At 46.2% G+C, this 22,805-nt stretch overlaps 2 protein-coding genes across 2 annotated transcripts; one reads left to right on the top strand and one right to left on the bottom strand.

The window, feature by feature from the left end:
- Window positions 1-2,506: 2,506 nt before the first annotated feature.
- LOC136535086 (uncharacterized) lies at window positions 2,507-3,109 on the top strand. Its single transcript, XM_066527420.1, has one exon. The coding sequence runs from the start codon at window positions 2,507-2,509 to the stop codon at window positions 3,107-3,109; it is 603 nt and encodes a 200-aa protein (XP_066383517.1).
- Window positions 3,110-5,186: 2,077 nt separating this feature from the next.
- LOC136535085 (uncharacterized) lies at window positions 5,187-6,615 on the bottom strand. The gene is made up of 3 exons (XM_066527419.1): window positions 6,439-6,615; window positions 6,172-6,327; window positions 5,187-5,668 (listed from the first exon to the last, which is right to left on the bottom strand). Exons 1-3 carry the CDS (start codon window positions 6,580-6,582, stop codon window positions 5,396-5,398), a joined length of 573 nt encoding a protein of 190 aa, XP_066383516.1. The 5' UTR covers window positions 6,583-6,615; the 3' UTR covers window positions 5,187-5,395.
- Window positions 6,616-22,805: the final 16,190 nt, after the last annotated feature.

Raw genomic sequence — 22,805 nt, 5'->3', positions numbered from 1 at the left:
CGATCTATTTCAGAGGGCAGAGGGCACTCAAATTAAATGCACAGGTGGACTGAGATTTGGGTGACTTTCCTTCGGTAATTTCGCCTCTGTATCTGCCGTAGCAAGAAGATCGAAGGGCTACAAACATTTTCACCGTGTGGGACCAAGCTTTTTCACCCATGATAACAAATTAACAAGGTGAAGGCAAGCGAGAGCTGCCGGGCGTCAGAGGAGTGGGTGGTCCGTGGGATCTGGCAAGGAGCACCGCGCCATCCTTCTGCTCTGGGACTGCGAGGACACTCCATGGAGGAGGTCCTCCCGGACTCTGGCGACGAGCCGTCCGGGCCGGGATACGGTAGAAGAGCGCCGTTGAATCCTTGTCCTACGCGCTCACCAAGGCCGCGGCCCCTGGCCGTGCTAGGGATAGACCGGCCTGTGTTCGCGGCCTTGCACTCACGCCGTGCGTGCTGGACTGGGATGATCTGGAGTGGTTCCCGACCATGGCTTGCGCCGACATGAAGGCACACAAGGCCGGCAGCGGCGCGCTTGATTGGACCGTTTGTAGGAGAGTTCGATGATGATGACATGCTCCGGACTCCTGCCTTCTTGGCCAACAAGAGCTACCATGCGTTACAGACCGTTCCCCGATCATTATTCAAGATAGCCTGGAGACCGACCTCCATGCTCTTCCTGCTGCTCACCGTCGTAATGTATCGAACCAGCTCGTCCGTGGTCGTCCGGGCCTCCTCCCAGCTGTGTTCCGTTGGCGGCGTGCGGAGCCGGAGGTCTGCGGCCAGCGCTGCGAGAGTGCGCGGGCGGAGTGGCGAGCTCACACCTCGCGGCCCAACGCTGTGTTCTGGCACGGCCAGCGCGTGGGGCGGCGTGGCGAGCGGGCGGCCGGCGTGGGCACAGCGCACGGCGAGCGGGCGGCCATCGCGGGCACGGCATGCGACGTGCGCGCGAGGCCGTCGCGGAGGGCTGCACGGCGAGCGGCTACCGTCGCGGACATGGGATGCGGCGAGCGCGCGCCGCCATCGCGGAGGGCGGCGCAGCGAACGTGCGCGGCCGGCGTGGCGAGGTCGCGGCCAGCGCGGAGGGCGGCGTGGGCACAGGGCGCGGCGAGCGGGCGGCCGTCGCGGGCACGGGATGCGGCGAGAGTGCGCGGCTGGTGCGAAGGTCGGCACGGCGACGATGGGTCTCCTTCGGAGCGGAGCGTTGCCTCAGCATGGGACTTCCGGCCCCTCCAAGGAGGCGCGGATGGCAACGAGGAGCAGGAGAACTGCAGGGTGGCAAGTTGCGATGCCGTGCTCTGCTCTGTTCCTACAGCTTGCTCGCGTTCCTGGACAACCTGCGTTGGTGGTGGTGGGGCGTCCTCACTGATGTCCCTGTCCAGGACGATGGACACGATCACACGAGGTGCAGGCGGCCGAAAGCAGCTCAACAGTGGTATGGTCTGGCACTGGAGACGGTGGCGGCACTCTGCAACCGGCTCCGCACATCCATTGAAGCGGCACTGAGCCCCGACGAGCGGCGGCAGCCCGGCCCTCCACCACCTGTGGCACGGTGCAGGAATCTTGATGGAGGCCCGACCCTCCACATCCTCCGCACGTAACGATAATAATCCTGTTGGAGGTCTGGCCGTCTCCTCCGGCGGTGTGCGGCGGCTCGCCGCAGGGGCGCCAAGTTCGCGCAGACACACATGAGAGTCCCGGCCTTCAGCAGCCTCAGCTCTAGTAGATTCTGGACAGACGGTTGGATGGCAAACGAACGTAGCAGATGATGCTAAAGTTACGTGGCGACCTGGAGCGCACCGCCGACCACGAGGGCCGCCACGGCGGTGGTCCCGCATATGGAGTCGTCGACCCCGGGCGCCGCGTGCATCTCGGCGTTGGCGCCCAAGCCCAGCATGGCCTCTCGGAAATAGGCGCGCCCAGCAACGTCTGATCGCACACCCGCCTTCCCCCGCTTCGTCCTCGGATGCAGGCTCGTGCCCTCGTGTTCGTGTACTAGACGCTGTTGGGCTCGGGCCTCGCGGGCTTCGGCCGTGGCGCGTCGTCCGTGCCCGCGCGGCGCTCGGCCTCTCCAACTTCTCCTACTACATTCTGTCCCGCTGCTTCGACGACTACTTACCCGTGAGCGGCTCGCTCGTCCTCGGCGGCGAGGGGATGTAGTACATGCCCCTTGGTTATGAGCGCGGCGGGCGACACGCAGCCGTACGCCGTGTACTACTACGGTTACCGATAGCAGGTAACTTCAACAAATAGAAAAGACCAAGGATATTCTTCGACATATCGGCTTCCCGTTGCGTTGGACAAATTGGATCTCAATCGTGCTATCTACGGCGAGCACGAAGGTGTTGGTTAACGGCAGGCCAGGGAGGAGGATTGCACATGCCAGGGGCCTGCGCCAGGGGGACCCAATCTCCCCAATGCTATGCTATTTGTCATCGTGATGGAGGTGCTGATCGAACTCCCTCATCCGCGAGGCAGATAGGCGTGGCTTCCTGATGACGTTGCCTGGGGCGGCTATGCCACATAGAGCTTTCCTGTATGACGACGACTTGGTCGTCTTCGTCGCTCCGAATGCTGCTGATCTGCATTGCCTCAAGCATATCCTGGCACTCTTCGCCGGGGCGTCGGGTCTCATAACCAACATGGACAAATGCCTCGCATCGCCGCCTATTCGTTGTTCCGAGGACGACCTCATGATTGTCCAGCAAGCCTTCCCATGTCGGATCGCGCCTTTCCCTTGCAGGTACCTGGGGGCACCACTTTCCTTCTCAAGGCTTAGGAGACCTGACGAGCAGCCGCTTGTGGATGCGGCTGCGGCTAGGATACCGACATGGAAGGCGGGGTTGCTCACCTGCGCAGGTCGCGTGGTCCTCACCAAGGTCACCCTCTCTGCAATCCCCGTGCATATCTCCATAGCCGCATGTCTCTCCGACTGGGATATTCAGCAGATCGATCGCCGTCGCCGCGCTTTCCTATGGGCCGGAACGGAGGTCACCTCTGGGGGAAGTGCAAGGTCTCCTGGTCCACGGTCATCTGTAGACCGACGTGCTATGGTGGCCTCGGCGTTCTTGACCTTCGTTTCTTCGGCTTCGCCCTGCGCCTACGATGGGAGTGGCTAAAGAGGGTGCAGCCGGAACGCGCATGGGCGAGCCTGCCGGCTAGACCAGAGAAGGTGGTCGCGGCCATGTGTTCAGCATCTCTCTCGGTGGTCATAGGGGATGGCGCAGCGGCACTTCTCTGGACAGATTCCTGGTTGGATGCCGGCCCTCTATTCCGGCTCGCCCCGGCTCTGTTCTCCGTGATCTCTAGAACAGATCGACGAAGGACATTTAGGGAAGCCACCTTTTCAGCGTCGTTGGGTCAGGGACATCAGTGGCGCGCTTAGGGCACGAATAACGAGGCTAACACTCTCAGTGGTTTTAGTATAAATAAAGTAGTCCACGTATATTAGGAAATATTGAGACTACTATTCACACAATGCAAATTATCACTGCTTGTGATCTCAAGAGTGTCTTTTCTTTCATCACGTGTCACTTTTATTTTATCGAGGATGTCTATATTATATTCATGTGTTTTCGTGACCAACTAGCACAAGGTTGTTAGTTCCATGTAAAACACACGATTTCTATGAGAAACAAATTCAGTTGCTTTAGATAATAGTAGCACACGAATTCTACCACCATTAGATCGAAATCCAACGGCCACCATGCTTATTGCACATATTTTATAATAAAATTGTAGCTACAATTTTCGAATCAGGTTATAAAAAACCCGATACACAAAACTATACAAACCTAACGAAATCTAATATATGTTGACACAAAGACAATTAACAAATCATAAATTTTTTTCTATAGTTAGGCAAGGACAAAAAATAATATAAATGTTGACATAAAGACAATTAACAAGTCATAATTTTTTCTATAGTTAGACAAGAATAAAAATAAATAATATATTATAAAATGAGACAATTTTTTTCTATAGTCGCTGTTGTCAGGGGGGAGACGATGAAATGAAACGAGAGAAGACTTGCAGAACAGCTTGTCAGCGACAAGGAAAAAAACAGATAGCTAAATAGGTGGGGATCAGACGGTCATCTATGGACAGACCCAACGATCGGATGATCAGACAACCGTGTGCCGGGAGAGACAAAAACACACGGTTGTCCTTTAGCCAGGCCCGTCCCATGGGGGAGGGCAGGCAGTGCGACGCCCGGGGGCCCATGGCACTAGGGGCCCATGAGTATACGTATATGTAGTACATGTATTTGGCTCCATATGGTCATGTCCAGTTCAGTCTGCGGCTCTGCGCGGCAACCCTTTCCTATTCGCGACTCCGCGTCAAAGCATGCGTGCTGTTGCGCCGCGGCGGCTGTTCCGGCGTTCCCAAATCCTGAAATCCCGATTTCCGTAATCTGGAATCCCGTGATCCCAGCAGGCGCCCACTAACCCAGCTGTGCTGCAGTCCCTTCATCCCTGTCCCCGACTCTGCGGTAAGTGATTATGGTTTCAGTTCATCAGTATTTATTGTTTGTTCGATCTGAAAACTTCAGTTTCTTTTTTACCTTGCAATCCAATACATACAGGCATCAAGCGATAGTGCAGCGAATTGTTGATCTATTAGTTTAATTATTTAATTCATCAAGGAACTTATGAACATGCCATAGGCAGCAGGCTGCCCATAATTTGTTTTAAATTTTAAGTCATTTCATGGATTTCACCGTTCTTTAAGCTTCTTTGATGTATTGTCGTTTTTTAACAAACTATATTTTGCGAGTTAACTCTTATTACCAGTAGTACTATATAGTTCAATCTCGTGATATTAAAATATTAGATTGCCGGGACTTCATTGTCTTGTTTGCTCAAGGGCCCTAGAAATTGTTGGGACGGCCCTGCCTTTAGCATTTCCGTTTCTTGTATGGAGCACGTTCTCTCGCCAAATTCGTGAGCCGGCTAGAACGTTCATGTAAAACAAGAGCTGTAGGTACCGTTCCTGGTTTGCTACTCGCTGGCTAGGAATGTCCAAATGTGTAAACAAATTCCTGTCTGCTTAACGAAGTACGGGCTGCTTAAGTCCGCTCGAGAAAAAGAGAGAACTAAGCATAGCATAAGATGAAGCCAACCTGAGGACAATGCCCCCATTCCCATTCATCAGAAATAGTTCAAGACACAGCAGCTATCATACTACATCCACTGAGGCTCAGAGCTCAAAGCTATCATCACCAGGAGAGCAGAACTACCGGAACATGCTCAAATAGAACCAGCAAAAGGCGAAAACAGGGGACGTTTAAGCTACATGCCTACATCCTCGTCACCAACAAAAAGAACCCAATCGCTGACACCTGTAACGTGAATCTTGTCCGCGGCTACCTTGGCTTTCCAATAGATCAGGACGAGTGGGAGTCTTCATTCCTTTTGAACTACTTGGAAGTCTGTACGGATGGCGACCTCGTTCCTGGCGGCGTCCGGTCCCTTGAACATGTTGCCGGTGCCGTAGAAGACAGGGACCACTTCGCCTGTTGCTGAAACCGCCACCCACTTCTGGCCAGCCGTGTAGACGAGGATCTCGTAGCCCTGGCACTTGATGGTGAGGAATCGGAGACGCCCGGTTTGCCTGAGAGATCCTGCCACCTCCTGAAGCTCGATGGATCCGAGCTCACGGCAGTCCGGGCTGGCGCACTGCAAGCACACAATCAGACGAACGGGATAAATTGAGGGATCTGACGAACTAACAATCAGGCAACTGAGAGTCTCTGATGAACTAACAACCATACAAGCAGACGAACGGGATAAACTGAGGATCTGACGAACTAACAACGAGATAAACTGAGGGCTCCGATGAACTAATAACCAGACAAACGAGATTCACTGAGGACTCTGATGAACTAACAGCCAGACAAACAGATGACCGGGATAAACTGAGGAATCTGACGAACTAACAACCAGATAAACGAGATAAACTGATGAACTAACAACCAGATAAACTAGATAAACTGAGGTCTCTGATGAACTAACAGCGAGACAAGTAGACGAACGCGATAAACTGAGGGATCTGACGATCTAACGACCAGATAAACGAGATAAACTCTGATGAACCAACAACCAGACAAACGATATCAACTGAGGACTCCGACGAACTAAGCACTCCGACGAAACAAAACTAGAAGGTTCTCTTCACGCACCTTCCTGACCATGTGAGCCGGGTTGGGGCACGTCGGGTGGCACCTCCTGGTTAGCAGACGGGATCCGAATCTCTCCGAGCAACCCTGCGCACCGGGAGCAAGAGCGTAGAGGGCGACGTCCTTCTTCGATTCGTCGCCGCAGAACAGGCAGCGCACCTGAAACCGAAGGGGAGCGGCAGGGAATAAGCACACCACAATGATAAGCAGCACGGAGAAGACCGAGACGAGAAACCTGAGGGAGAGAGAACACGAACAGCGCGGTGTTACCTTGAAGAAATGCGGTCCAGAACCTGCGTCGAGGAACCCGCTGGGCGGGGAGAGGCTGCGGAAGCCGCCGGACGCGGTGAGGTCTGGGGTCGCGAAGACGTCATACTCAAGCAGGGCTCTCGGGTTGGGCGAGCGCTCCGCCATGGCTTTGGGGGGTGGGAGGGGCGAGCAATTCGAGCAAATTTGCACGGGACGGGGGCGACGAGGCTTTGGCAAAAGGAGAGGAATTCGTTTGATCGCTCGGTCTGGTGCTCTTCGCCTCTTCTCCTTTTATAAAGGGCGGTGGCCGGAGGCCGGAGGCCCTCTGCCGGTTGGCCGTGAGAGAAGTGCCACGCTGGAGTGGTCTGCCTTGGCGGACAAGTTGGTCTCGATTCCACTGTTATTTTCATCTGTAACTTAATAAAAGTTAGGTAAATTTGATTTGAGAATAAACCAAAGTGAAATTTAAGGCAAAATTAATAGATAGAGTACAGTGTACTACATTTGTAGGGTCATATGATTAATTCTAGGGTGACGGTGAATGTTATGAACTAATAATAGGTCCAAACTCCGCTTGTTTCTGTTGGGAATCGGCAGCATTGCATACTATATGCTTACTTTTTTTCTTTTTGATGACTTGTGGTGCTTCTTGGTCGTCATCTTTTTTTTTCAGTTAAATGCACCCTCAACTTATCAAGGATGCCACTTAGACGCACGAATTTCGAAAACGTATTTCTATATTCGTGCACAACTTAACAAGTTTAGGGACTAGAAATACATCTTCAAAGTTCGTGGATCTAAATGACATCCCTCGATAAATTCAGGGGTACGCTAAAACCTCGAACGATCATACAACCCCATGACGTCACTTCTAGAAAAAAAAATCTGCGACTTTACATTTTTAGAAAATTATAAAATTGTATGCACAAATTTTGCGCAAGACATTTTGCAAGATAAAATTTATCACCATAATTTTTATCGTAACTTTTTCAATATAGTATTTGTCACAAGTTATGGTGACAACTTTTTTTATTACCTTTGCAACTCAAACTTTGTTTATAATTATCAGCGGGCAAATTTATTATAACACTTTCTTAATGTCATTTTTCTAGCATATTTTTTATATAATAAATTGTACGAATAACATATTACACATGTAAGATCTTGTTGTCCAACACACTTATTTTACATAATTTGTTCAGGGCAACCTTCTAAATCTAAAGAAATTATTCATGATATATAGGATAAAAAATGGTTGGTTGATATGGAAAATAAAAAGAAAGAAAAGAAAAAAAGTAGAAAAAATAAGTGAAAACTACATAGACACAAGACCACGACTGTCGTTCACCCTGAGTGAACCATCGTGAAATGAAATTGGTTAATATATATAATGTTATGTTGAAAAGTTGTCATCAATATAGGTTAATAAATTGTATTAAAGAAAAGTTAGAGGAAGAAGTTTTGGTGATAAGTTTGTCTATAAAATACTGTATTGAAAAGTTACAATAACTTTATAATAAAAATGAAAAAATACAGAAAATTCTTTTCACAAAAGAGAAGTCGTGGGACTGGTGTGGTCGTTCGCTGGTTTCTAGTGTTAGAAAGTGAGCGTGTGAAAGCGGGAGTAAAACTGAAGGTAGTTTTTTTTTTAGGAAACAACTGATGGTTGTATTCGAATGACAAACAGTGAAAGTACATATAATGCCATCAAAATGGCGGTTTACCTGTCACAGAGAGGGAGCATACGGACACACTTTTCGCCTCTAAAGGAATAATCATTAGTGATAACTAATGACGTGAATAATCCCTAATTAATCATTAGAATAATTATTAACATCTAGTCCAGTGAAGGATCACTAACATGGATGGGCTTTCTAACAAGCCTTTGTTTTTAAGACGAAAGGAGTGGGATCTAAAAAAAAAGAAAGAAAAACTATGAATGGAAACTTGAAATTCACGGACTACTAGAAATCGACTCTCTAGCTAGCGTTCTTTTCAATAGTTGCTGCATGCAGTCTCACGTGTGTGTGTGTGTGTGAGAGAGAGAGAGACATATATATATATATATATATATATATATATAGTATATATATATATATATATATATATATATATATAGATATATATATATATATATATATATATATATAGATATAATATATATATATATATATATATATCTAATATATATATATATACTATCTCTATATATATATATATATATCTATATGTGTGTGTGTGTGTGTGTTATTGGGAACATAGGGCTTCCAATAGTTACAGAAAGCCCCAACCCAAATCGGTGTTTCTTGGTTCCACCAAACCAGCTTCCAGCCCAAGCCCAACTAGACCAGCCCACTGGCCCACCCACCAGCCCACCAGACCCTATATATATACCCCCAAACTCTAATCCCCACCCATCCACCCACCCCATGGCCACCACCCCCTGCCTCTCGCCGCAACCCACCCTGGAGCGCACGCCGTCACCCCTGCTGCGCGCCATCCCCCCACGGGAGCGCGGCTCGCCGCCCCTGGAGCACCGCGCCCGCACCCCTGGAGCGTGCTCTACTGGGCCCTGGAGCATCGACGGCAACGGCGCCCTGGGCTCACGGCGATGTCGATCAGCGGCGGTGCGGTCCCACCCCTCCCCCGACCGGCGGCGGCACGGCCCCACCCCTCCTCGACCACCAGCGGTGCGGCCCCGCCCCTCCCCCGACTTGCGGCGGCGCACCCTCTACCTCGTCGGCTCCGGCTACTACCGCGACCTTCCCCCACCAGCGGCGTCCCCATCGACTACGGCGGAGCTCCTCCCCTTCGACCACGACGGCGACAACTCCTGCACATGCCAAGGCGGCGGCGCTCCTTCCTCTTCGCCGGCCAAGGCGCACCCCTCATCACCACCGGTCGTGGATCCACCTCCCTCCATCGGCCATGGCAGCACACCTAGTGGTCGCGGCTCCTCCCTCACCGGCGGTCGCGGCTCCTCCCAGTAGCTCGACGGGCCCCTGGCGGCGGCACACATCCCGTCCCGTCCCCGTGCGCATGGTGACCAACGCCTCGCCTCGCGTGGTTGAGGGTCCCCGGCGGCAGCTTAGCCGTCCTCATGCGAACGGTGATCCACTGCAGCGGCGCGTCACCCCAGGCAGACGACGCCCCTGGCTGCGACTCATCCTCTACACCATTGCGCCCAAGCGGCTTCGCGTCCCAACGAGTGTGGATGACTCCCCAACCCACGGTGACGCCTCCATTCCTCACCCATGGCGGTGTCTCCCGTACCTCGTCCGTCAGTGGTGTCTTCCTTCCCCATCACTGTTGGCGTGCTGGTTGTTCTCTGGTGGGAAACACTTGCTTCTAGGTGGGCCTCGTCCATGGCGGAATGGAGGCGCACCAACGGAAGGGGCAGGGCGGACTCGCCAGTTAGAGGCGCTTGGCAGCGCTAGCACCCTGCCGTGCGCGGGCTAGCGGGGCCCACTCAGGGACGGGCAGCCGGCGGCGCGGGCCAAGTGCGCACGGGCCACAGGTATGCGGCGGTGCGGGTGCGCAGGCCATAGGCAGCCACGGCACCATCGCCCACCCCTACCCTGGATCCATGGCAGGATGAGGAGCAAGCAGACCAACAAGGTGCGCCATTTCCTTCTCCCTAGCTCGACCCCTTCCTATATCTCTGTTCAGAACCAACAGATTCTAATATTGTTGCCCTTTCATATCTCCATCAAGATCTAGAGTCATGGTGTGTGCTGATCTGCCAACGGAGGTGTGTAAAAAAATTATATTTCTTCTAATTTTTTAATGCTTCGTAAGCCGTAGTTGCTATGCCAGGTTTTAATTTGATTCGGTCATAGCTTGGAGGAACATGGAGCTGCAGCAAATGAAGAGCTAGCAATGCAAGCAAGCATGGTTTTCTACGCAATATTGATGTGTCTATTTAGATACAAATTGTTTTTATACATAAGTTTTTGTGCTTCGCCGGTCGTGGCTACGTCAAGGTGAGGGCCGGGGCAGACTCGACCGCATGGGGCCGAGGGGAGGGCTGCAGGAGGCGCAAGGTGGCCAGAGAAGAAGGCCAACATGTCTGCGCTCCGGGCCATGGCGCTCATGAGGCGGTCCGGTGCAGACGCAGTCCACAGCCACGGCGCGAGGTGATAATATTCCCTGCTGGTGTTCGATGAACTGATCTGTTCATATTGGCTTCCTTTTTATGCACTCAAGGTTGCTGGTTTTGTAGGGACATTTGCTCATCCGTGTGTTTATATGATTTGAATACAAATTATGAATTAGATTGTTTGCAGGGATGCTGGCCACTAGTTCTAGAATTTTTTTTTTCTTTCCCTTTGGTTACTATGCTTGCATGTATACTTTTCTACGCATGCTCAAATGTGTTTTAAGACCTGATTAGAACAAAAAAAATTGTATGTTTATGCATAAATTTTTGGACATGGAGGTATGTATTCTATACATTGTTGGAATAAATTTCTATATATTATTGGAGTACATTTCTATATATTGTTGGAGTAGTTATCTGTGCACTTCTACACAATTATATATATTGTTGGAGCATACTTCTATACATTATTAGAACACTTTTGGCATACATTATTGTAACAGTTATCCCTCCACTGACCTTTGTTGGTACACAATTATATACATTGTTCTATGCATTGTGTGGGTTGGGCCGTCATGATCCTGGTACAATAATCCCCTAGAAGGAAGGGTATTTTGGGTTCTACGCACCGTTCCTCTATTAATTATACGTCCCCCAAAGCGAGAATAATGGTTTGTGTTGGGGTTGTCATGGTTTTGAAAAAAAAAATCCCCTACAGAGGTTTTTATTGGGTTCTATGCATTGTTTCTCTATTAATTATACAGTTGCCCACGTGGGAGGCAAGGTTTGGGTTGGGACCATAATAGACTTTGTTGCCTGTAAAAACATGTTTACATGTCTTTCTTACTGCTGTAAGGTTTCTGTGCGTACTAAAACATGTTTCTATGCCTTTCTTTGCCACTATAAGGTTTCTTCACCTGCTAAAACATGTTTCTATGTCTTTGTTATGTTGTAGGATGGTTGGAAGGATGTTTCTACGTGGCCTCCCCCTGCTCCCTCGTCGGCCCCAATACCCCCTGCTGTGGCGGCATCGGATCCCCGCTCCACCAACAGGTGGCACGCGGCCATCCCCTTCCCAATCGACGGTGTGCGGCGAACCTGTCCACGATCGGTGGCACGCGGCCACCCCCTCCACGACCGGCGGCCCGACCGATAAATTGTGGATTTGCACGCGATCGGCCTCCACATCACCCCCTCTCCCTCCCACCCGGTGGCACATCCTCCCCTCCCTTACCTCCCAATGGTGGCTGCTTGCTTTGATTTTGTTTGTTGATTTTGTGTTTTTATGCTTGTGTGTATGAGTTTCTATACATGGCTAAACTGTAACTTGGTATGTAGTCTATACATTGTTGGAACAATTATCTGTGCACTTCTATGCATTGTTCCCATGTTAATTTCTCCATGATTCAAATTTTAAATTTTGGAGAAGACGAGATTGTCTCCATGTTTTACGCTTGCGACCTCCTTGTTCTATGCATTATTTCCATGTTAATTATACACCCCTATAGTGGGAAACATGATGTTGCTGGAGGCAATCATGGTGTCAATCTCGCGGAGAGGTTTTTATGCGGTAACAAAATTAATTTTTGTTCATCCAACCACCAATTTCTATGTAACGTCGACGCCAAAAACTCTTCTGCGCATCTTGACCATTGATTCTATGCATCCAATCAGCCACCAAGTGTCATGATTCAAATTTCAAATTTTGGAGAGGACGAGATCGTCTCTACGTTTTACGCTTGCAGTCTCCATATTCTATGCATCGTTCCTATGTTAATTATACACCCCCATAGTGTGAATCATGATGTTGGTGGAGGCAATCACGGTTGGGTCAGGTGGAATGTCCATCTCGTGGAGACTTTTTTTCGCGGTAACAAGATCAATTTTATTCATCCAACCACTAATTTCTATGCAATGTTGTGGCCAAAAACTTTTGTGCGCATCTTGATCATTGTTTCGATGCATCCAATCGGCCATCATTTGCCATGAAATTTTGAATTTTAGAGAAGACGAGATCATCTCCATGTTTTACGCTTACGGTCTCCATGTTTTATGCAGTGTTCCCATGTTAATTATACACCCTATAGTGGGAAGCATGATGTTGGTGGAGACAATCACGGTTGTGTCAGGTGAAATTTCCATCTCGTAGAGAGGTTTTTACGCGGTAACAAAATTAGTTTTTATTCATCAAACTATTAATTTCTATGCAATGTCAGCGCCAAAAACTTTTCTACGCATCTTGACCATTGATTCTATGCATCCAATCGGCCATCACGTGCCATGATTCAAATTTCAAATTTATGAATTTTATTTTTTTTTCAAAAAATATTCACAGTGAATCTTGAATCGTGCACAAAAATATCAGGAGTTCAATGATGAAAACCGTTTTTGAATAGGATGCTTCGTTGAGAAACTAAAATGAAAAAAACGAAAGAGATTAGATTAGATACGTGTATGCATGCATGCGTCAGCTCTCTCAGGTGGAACATCCAGCTCACGAGGAGGTTTCTATGCGGTAACGAATTAATTTTCAATCTTCCAACTACTAATTTCTATGCAACGTCACGATAAAAACGTTTCTGCGTAGCTTGAACACAGTTTTTATGCATCCGATCTGATGGGTCTGCAGTGGTCCCCTACCTGCGCGCGCGTCAACCCCGTGGACCTGAATGATTGGACTGGCTAGAGGGGCTAGCTAGGGCTCTCCATTAGCTATTTGGAGCCTTGTGCTACCACAAATATATATATATATATATATATATATATATATATATATATATATATATATATATATATATATATATATATATATATATATATATATATATATATATTATTGTCGTTGTTGCATGCAGTCGCAGTCGTTCCTAGTGTTCCATTTATGATAATTTGAGGCACTACCTAGTTTTGAACCTATAATCTTTTGGAACCTATAATCTAGTTAGGCAACCAATATAAAGTAAAGCACTGGCCATGCAATGCCTAAATAGGATCTATACAAATGGTGACATATGTGATATGTGAGGTTAGTGTTGTCTTTCACATCTTGCTGTGTACTTAGTCTGCTTGGTCATCTTGGTCGATCTCCATATTATCTAGTACAGTGCAAAACAGACTTCAAATAAATAGTGAGCATGATTATATGAGCTATAAAATAACAGAAACAGAAACAAATAAGTTCTAAATGATTCTAAGTGGATCATCAATATATATAGATATCATTTTAGAGAAAAAACATTGATAATAGTTTCATATTTTTTATTTAATAAAATAAATTATTATAAATTTTCAAAGATGAAAACAGATTTATATCATTTTTAGGAAAAATAGAAAACCACCCCTGAAAACTAGCTGGAAATAGAATACTAAATTTATCTTGTTTCAACCGTTAAGAGGGTGTGCAATACTCGGTTTTCTAGTTTAGAGTTGAAAACTTGACTGCCATGCAAGCTCAAGGTTGGAAAATAAATGTTGTGCTTTTTAATGTCCTCTGGAGTTCTTGCTACTCTCTCCAATTGCCAACACCAAATCTAATAACTTCCCTAGTTCTATAACTCTTGATGTGTTGGGCAAGGTTGAAATCAAACTTTCATGACTTTGACTATCAACAACTTTTAGAAATATTTAGTTTGAGAACACTAAAATAACATGTATAGATAAGTCTTGGAAAGTAATTTAAGAAAATTATCTGTTTGTTGTTTTTAATGAAATTATAATAGAAAATCATAATTAAATCATGATTTGGAGAACATGTCATTGTCCAAAATGTGAAGAATGATAGAATCGGAAGGAAGGAATGCATATGATATAATTTGATCACCAAGTCTTTATCAGTTATCACAACAATCGTAAATCATGATCCCAAGTTCTATCTTTCTATACTTGCAAACTAAAGGCATCCCTAAGGGAACCTCTCAGGCCCTCAGAGATCTGTTTTCTCGTCTCATTTGTACAAAACAACAATCTGATGGCATATCATCTATGCAGCTCCCCCATCTACACTCCTATATATCTCTACCATCCCTCTCAAATTTGAGGATGGGCCTCCCATATCTGTAATTCTACGTGGCAACATATATACTTTTAGATAAAAAGGTCTCTCTCTTAAATAGGTGACAAAATATTTGAACAAATTGTATGCTTGCAGTTAATCCAATAATTTAAGATCATTTTGACTGTTTTAATGTTAAAAAATTATGACTTGCAATAAATAAATAGATTTGAACTATCGTATTTAAAATTTAAACTGTTAATGAATGCTATGCGACAAAATATTTATATTCAGATTATTGTGATGCCAGAATAGACGATATGAACTGTTTTGTAGAACGAAGAAACAAGTAAGACGAGTTATCCATAAACCCCAAATAGACTAAAAAGAAAAGAAAAGAATAAACGATGAAGGTGTACAGATGGGGCCAACGATTTGGTATTCTACTTTTTTATGCCACTATCTATCTGAGAGAGCCCTTATCAGACGCACATATATAAGGATAACAGACTGAGATAGGTAAACGGCTGTAGTTGCCTTCGTGGAACCCAATCACGTGGAACTCAGACAAGTCGCAAAGGCATGGCAACCGAAACCGAGTAGCGAACCGGTGCCAGTATGGTCCGACCGATATGGTCGCAGTCGCAGGTGTGGTGTGGTTTGCTCTTGGCTGAGACCGAGCCAAGTAAAAATGTCAGACGGGTCAACCCTATGACCTCTGTACAGGACGACACTTTTTTTTTTGGAACAGACAGGACGGCACAAATGGCTCGAGGAGCAGGACTCAGCCGAACTCTCGCGCGGCCCCACACGGCCTCACGACGCGCACGCTCGATACCCCGCGGGGCCGCGCGGCCCTGGTGCTCCGGGATCTTCTGCGGCAGCTTTATCAGGGGAGATAAAAGATGAAACGGTGACTGATGAGCCAAATAATCTAGACGAAGCTTTAACTTTAAGTATAAGTGATTAAAAACAACTTAAGAAAAACGTAAGTGATTAAAACTAGAAGAAAAGTATGAATGCTAAATACTCGTAGATGCATGCTCTACTATAGTCTATTAAAGAGTCTATAGATAGATATAAGCACACTTGGTTGCGAAGCGACTCAAGCATAGATATGGCATGGATGATTAGGAAACTTTTAGTCATATGGTAAGATTAAAAAAATCATTCGAGAATAACAAATTCTAGATGAAAATTTGTCTTCTAGTACATATGCATATAGATTTAGTTATTTTTCGTATGAACATTTACAAAACGAGTTTGAATCTTGAATATTGTGGCAATGTACATCCGTAGCTGCACTATGGGTGTGCATCTTTTAAAAAAAACCTAAACTCCTTGATATATTTTCTAAATGGTTTTCATGATTCCATTGAAGATGTGGTCTGCATCGAATATTTTTCTAATTAACATCAAAATGTTTTTCGATGTTAGTAACAGTTTTCACTAAAGATATGTAGTGTGAGCAAAATGCATGTGCTCGACAATTCTTCCACCCAACAACAGTAAGGGAAAAATAGATAAGGAGCCACAATAAATAATTTTCTTTTGTCTGTTTTCTATTTAATGTCTAGTTGTTCAGATAAATACAATTTATTTGGCTAGAATTAAAAAACAAAATATGTGTTTGCAATTACCATATAACAATTTATTTGCATTGTTCGTCTCATTAGTTTACCCTTTGCTTACTTTCAGAATGCACATACACAAATATGATCTCGTTTGTTCCCGCTTATAATTAGATTTTTGGTGAAAAAAAACAAAATTCCATCAATAATTTTAATTATATTTCATTCTTCTAACCATTACTTCAGAACTTTTCGACTAGTACAATCGAAAATTAAAAAAATCTCAAGATATGGTGATTATAAATGAATTAATTATAAGCAGAAACAAACATGATCTATGAAAACTTGAAGTTGATTATACTAAGGTCATATTTGGCTCAACTTCTCCACCAGTTTCACAGGTTGTTTGAAGCTATTTTGTGTCAAACGGGGTTTTTTTACCAAACAACTTCAAGGGAAAACTCCTGAAAATCTGCTCTAGATAGGTTTCAGGTGGAATGAAGCTAAAAAAAATAGCAGTTTCTCTCCGCTCCCTCCCTTCAGGCCCACGGTTCTAGGTACGCACTGCCCTTCTAGCTATAAAAAGTTACACCAATCTGCCACTCAAGTCCCACCTCTATCTCTTCTGAGTTTACCCATCTCAATTTTAACCACGAAGCTGTTTGTAAAACTTAACAATATATAAATCGTGTACATAGTTTAATCGCTCCCTTGTACCGCGTGTGTCACGCATCATGAAACAACTGCGAATAGCAGTTTGACAAAGACATATATATCGGCAGGACCAGCATACAGAAAATGAACATACATTGCCGGGAGAACGGAAGACTAGGAGCCCGTTCGGCTGGGCAAAATCGGCTGGCTGGGCTGCTGTTCGCTGGGCTGATCAGCCCAGCCGTTCGGCGTACCCAAGTCCAGCCGAACGGTTGTAAAGCCAGCTTTCCGCCGCGTCCCTCAGTCACTCACTCACTCACTCCGAATGGCAGCGTAGTCCTCCCTCCCTCACTCTGTCCCCCGCGCCCCCATGCCTAGAGTTTCCGCCGCACGGGTTGCCGCCGGTGTGAGCTCCGCTTCTCCGTTCCTTCTCCGGCGCCGTCGAAACCATCAAGTTTGTCGAAGTAGAGCGCCGCATCCCCCCTTCAACCCACCGACGTCGCCGCTGTTCCGACGACAAGCAGGTACCCCCGGATCCGAGTTCACCTCCCTCCCTCTCCACCTGTTCGGACGCCGCTGTCGTACCCGCCTTTCGGATCCGACGCTGACACCGCCGTCGCCCCCCCTCGCCCCACCCCCACTGGATCTGACCCCCACGTGCTCCTATTGCAGCTAAGCTCGCCCGCCGCCAATGGATCCGCCTCTTAGTTTGCCAGATTCGCCAGCCTTCTCGCCGGATCTGCCACACTGGCAGCGTCGTCCGCTTTGTCCTGCTCCTCTCCTAAAGGCAGGCACTGCATCCGCCGTTCAAAACGAGCGAAGACTTCTGGCAAGGCAAGTCCCCTTGTATTACGACCTAAATCCCCTGTTTGTTACTCTTACAAGTGCTGCAAATTTTCTTGTATGCTGCAATCATCATACCATACAATTTGCAAATGCCAACAGATGTCCACTGACCGTGCTAACTGCGATGAAGCCACCTTGAGGACCTTTCTTGAATTAGTCATATAACAGAAAAACCTCTTGCACTGGAACCAACGAGGCCTCACGACCGTCAGGTGGTCAAATCTATATCCACAATTCGAAAACAAAACGAAGTTGGGTTATGAAAAGAAACAGCTTCAGAACAAGTTGAATGACCTGAAGCGGTCATATTTCGCTTGGCGCGACCTTCAAACCCACACTGGCCTAGGCCGTGACCCGATCACAGGAGGCGTCGAAGTTGACCCCTCATTTTTTGAGGATGGCAACGGGGTACTTCCTTCCACCTATTTTCTTTCTAACCCACTGACTACCAAGTACTAGGGATGGTCCTATTCTATTTGGCCTAACTTGTGGAACCATGGCACGTGTGCATGAAAATAGCCAATCGGCTGCGCAGCGGACCAAAGTTCCCAAATGCCTTGACCTACTAGTCACTATTTGGGGACGCACCCCTCGTGAAAGGGGCACGTTGCTCGCTGCTGGTGGACATCATCACGAGAGGACACCGAGTACTCCTACCAATGAAAGTCCACACGACATGTCCTAGGAATCTGTAGGTACACATAGTGTCGGCCAATCCTCCAAACGAACCAATAGAGAACATTCCATTAACAACCCTCCCAGTAAGAAGACTGTTTCCATTGAAGAGTGCCTTGAAGACCTGACCCAGTTCATTAAGAACCAGCAGCAGCATAAGGCAGGGTCAAGCAAGCACGACGAGGAGATGGCCAAAGTGAAGCAACTTATGAAACAAGATGGGGTGTCCAAGTCTGATCCTGCGTTTGCTCATGCTTTAGTTGTTTTCAAGAACACAGTTGACTGTAGGAACTTTCTCACCATGGAAACGAAAGAGGGCCGCATGAACTTGATTGAGGCCTACTGGGAAGTTCTGAGAGCTAGATCCAAATAGTCGTTATCCCAACGAACGTTCCTTCTGCAGCAGTCTATCTAGTTTTATATTCGAATTGTGCATGTTGAGGATGTATGTTTGCTCTATGTTCATTTCGTTTTATATTGTCATTGTAATATTCCTTGGACATTGTTTGGTTAGTTGCATCGATGTGTTGTGGCCTGTGGCCTGAACTTTGTGTACTCGTTGTTTTTTCCCTAATCGAAATAAATTGTGTTCTGTGATGTACATATGTTGGTTGTAGGTTGACCTACAACTCGTAACAAGACAAGACTCTATTAATTGGAGTTCTATGTTACCTTGATAACTCTCTTATTGTGACTTATCACACTGTCCTACATTTTAGTTTTAAGTGGTGGTGCTGTTTCTCTGGGCCATCCCATCGGCTGCAGTGGTGCACTTTCAAAAACTAAAGGTATTTGTGTCTGTAGTGCCATTCTTAAGCAACTCCAAAGTATTTCAGTTTAGTTTCATTGTTTTTATTGTCTTTTAGGTCAGTTTCAGTGTTGTTGTCAGGGAGCTTATTTAGTTATGAGTTCAGATCCTTGCTTTTCTATTTGCCTTCTTTGTGTTTCTGTCCATGTTGCAAGAACTACAGTTCTGTGATTTGCTCTCTTTTTAGGGCATCAGCTCAAAGCTTATTGTTTTGGTTTTCAGATCAGCAGTAAGTCACAGAAATTACAACTATTTTGTTCTCTTCCTCACTGTTGGGTGTGTATTCAGAAACTTGATGCAGCATCCATTCATACAAAGTTCAGGTATTATTCTCTCAACCATTGTCAGTTTAGATCTGGAATCTAGGTTTAGTCCTTGTCATTAATCATTACTTGGTTTGTAATTTTCTTTTTGGACATTTAGCTATATTCTCTTGCTAGTTTTTTCTGTCAGCCTGCTAGTAAACAGTAAAAAAAACTTGACTGCAATTGAGTTTGACTATTAATTATTTTAGTTTTATTTTGTTTATATGTTGGCATAATTTTTAATTGGTCACCATGTGTCTTGGGTGTTATGTGTTAGATCTGCTATAAGCTAAGCTATGGAGCTTGAGTGCTTTCTTAGTTTGATTAATTATTTTAAGAACATCTCATTTTTCAGTATCTGTTAGTATACGTCAGCTTTCAGTTTGTCAGTAACTTCTCTTAGTATCTGTGAGCACAATCATTCATGCGAGATCTGAACTGGACGTATACTGAGAGATCTTAGGTTCAGGTTTAGTCTTTTTTTAAGTTTAGTTGTCAGTTTCATTTTTGTTCAGTTTCATTATTTTTAGTTATCAGTTTTTAGTATTCATGATGGCAATAGAGTACACTCAGTTGTTGTTTTAGTATATCTATTTATTGATTTTAGTATAATTTATTAGTCTCAGTGTGTGGTGTCATCACTGTCTGTTATTTTCCCTCTATTTTTCCATCTTGTTTTTTAGTATCTCTTAGTACTTGTCAGTATATGTCAGTTTTTAGTATTCAGTATCTCTCAGTATTTGTCATTAGTAGTCATTACAACATCTTATTTTTCAGTATCTCTCACTGAAACTGGACTAGATTGAACCTAGATTTTACTAAACTGCACAGCTAAGCAATAGAAGGCTTGTGGTGTCCAACTTAGCCAAAACTGCTATTTTGTTTGTCATCCATATCTAATTTGTATATCATGCTCTTGCAGATGAGCAGCTCTGACGTTGCCTGGGGCGGCTATGCCACATAGAGCTTTCCTGTATGACGACGACTTGGTCGTCTTCGTCGCTCCGAATGCTGCTGATCTGCATTGCCTCAAGCATATCCTGGCACTCTTCGCCGGGGCGTCGGGTCTCATAACCAACATGGACAAATGCCTCGCATCGCCGCCTATTCGTTGTTCCGAGGACGACCTCATGATTGTCCAGCAAGCCTTCCCATGTCGGATCGCGCCTTTCCCTTGCAGGTACCTGGGGGCACCACTTTCCTTCTCAAGGCTTAGGAGACCTGACGAGCAGCCGCTTGTGGATGCGGCTGCGGCTAGGATACCGACATGGAAGGCGGGGTTGCTCACCTGCGCAGGTCGCGTGGTCCTCACCAAGGTCACCCTCTCTGCAATCCCCGTGCATATCTCCATAGCCGCATGTCTCTCCGACTGGGATATTCAGCAGATCGATCGCCGTCGCCGCGCTTTCCTATGGGCCGGAACGGAGGTCACCTCTGGGGGAAGTGCAAGGTCTCCTGGTCCACGGTCATCTGTAGACCGACGTGCTATGGTGGCCTCGGCGTTCTTGACCTTCGTTTCTTCGGCTTCGCCCTGCGCCTACGATGGGAGTGGCTAAAGAGGGTGCAGCCGGAACGCGCATGGGCGAGCCTGCCGGCTAGACCAGAGAAGGTGGTCGCGGCCATGTGTTCAGCATCTCTCTCGGTGGTCATAGGGGATGGCGCAGCGGCACTTCTCTGGACAGATTCCTGGTTGGATGCCGGCCCTCTATTCCGGCTCGCCCCGGCTCTGTTCTCCGTGATCTCTAGAACAGATCGACGAAGGACATTTAGGGAAGCCACCTTTTCAGCGTCGTTGGGTCAGGGACATCAGTGGCGCGCTTAGGGCACGAATAACGAGGCTAACACTCTCAGTGGTTTTAGTATAAATAAAGTAGTCCACGTATATTAGGAAATATTGAGACTACTATTCACACAATGCAAATTATCACTGCTTGTGATCTCAAGAGTGTCTTTTCTTTCATCACGTGTCACTTTTATTTTATCGAGGATGTCTATATTATATTCATGTGTTTCGTGACCAACTAGCACAAGGTTGTTAGTTCCATGTAAAACACACGATTTCTATGAGAAACAAATTCAGTTGCTTTAGATAATAGTAGCACACGAATTCTACCACCATTAGATCGAAATCCAACGGCCACCATGCTTATTGCACATATTTTTAAATAAATTGTAGCTACAATTTTCGAATCAGGTTATAAAAAACCCGATACACAAAACTATACAAACCTAACGAAATCTAATATATGTTGACACAAAGACAATTAACAAATCATAAATTTTTTTCTATAGTTAGGCAAGGACAAAATAATATAAATGTTGACATAAAGACAATTAACAAGTCATAATTTTTTCTATAGTTAGACAAGAATAAAAAAAAATATATATTATAAAATGAGACAATTTTTTTCTATAGTCGCTGTTGTCAGGGGGGAGACGATGAAATGAAACGAGAGAAGACTTGCAGAACAGCTTGTCAGCGACAAGGAAAAAAACAGATAGCTAAATAGGTGGGGATCAGACGGTCATCTATGGACAGACCCAACGATCGGATGATCAGACAACCGTGTGCCGGGAGAGACAAAAACACACGGTTGTCCTTTAGCCAGGCCCGTCCCATGGGGGAGGGCAGGCAGTGCGACGCCCGGGGGCCCATGGCACTAGGGGCCCATGAGTATACGTATATGTAGTACATGTATTTGGCTCCATATGGTCATGTCCAGTTCAGTCTGCGGCTCTGCGCGGCAACCCTTTCCTATTCGCGACTCCGCGTCAAAGCATGCGTGCTGTTGCGCCGCGGCGGCTGTTCCGGCGTTCCCAAATCCTGAAATCCCGATTTCCGTAATCTGGAATCCCGTGATCCCAGCAGGCGCCCACTAACCCAGCTGTGCTGCAGTCCCTTCATCCCTGTCCCCGACTCTGCGGTAAGTGATTATGGTTTCAGTTCATCAGTATTTATTGTTTGTTCGATCTGAAAACTTCAGTTTCTTTTTTACCTTGCAATCCAATACATACAGGCATCAAGCGATAGTGCAGCGAATTGTTGATCTATTAGTTTAATTATTTAATTCATCAAGGAACTTATGAACATGCCATAGGCAGCAGGCTGCCCATAATTTGTTTTAAATTTTAAGTCATTTCATGGATTTCACCGTTCTTTAAGCTTCTTTGATGTATTGTCGTTTTTTAACAAACTATATTTGCGAGTTAACTCTTATTACCAGTAGTACTATATAGTTCAATCTCGTGATATTAAAATATTAGATTGCCGGGACTTCATTGTCTTGTTTGCTCAAGGGCCCTAGAAATTGTTGGGACGGCCCTGCCTTTAGCATTTCCGTTTCTTGTATGGAGCACGTTCTCTCGCCAAATTCGTGAGCCGGCTAGAACGTTCATGTAAAACAAGAGCTGTAGGTACCGTTCCTGGTTTGCTACTCGC

The sequence above is a fragment of the Miscanthus floridulus genome, unplaced genomic scaffold, assembly GCF_019320115.1.
Source record: "Miscanthus floridulus cultivar M001 unplaced genomic scaffold, ASM1932011v1 os_2502, whole genome shotgun sequence".
In the NCBI taxonomy this organism is placed as follows: Eukaryota; Viridiplantae; Streptophyta; class Magnoliopsida; order Poales; family Poaceae; genus Miscanthus; species Miscanthus floridulus.
Note: the sequence above shows the minus strand (reverse complement) of the source record. Positions and strands in the feature narration are given on the sequence as shown.

Coding starts and splice junctions, on each gene's coding strand:
- LOC136535085 (XM_066527419.1), bottom strand. CDS start 6,582: ATGGCGGAGCGCTCGCCCAACCCGAGAGCCCTGCTTGAGTATGACGTC. Junction 6,328..6,438: donor CTGGACCGCATTTCTTCAAG/GTAACACCGCGC, acceptor CTTCGGTTTCAG/GTGCGCTGCCTGTTCTGCGG. Junction 5,669..6,171: donor CGGCTCACATGGTCAGGAAG/GTGCGTGAAGAG, acceptor GTGTGCTTGCAG/TGCGCCAGCCCGGACTGCCG.
- LOC136535086 (XM_066527420.1), top strand. CDS start 2,507: ATGCCACATAGAGCTTTCCTGTATGACGACGACTTGGTCGTCTTCGTC.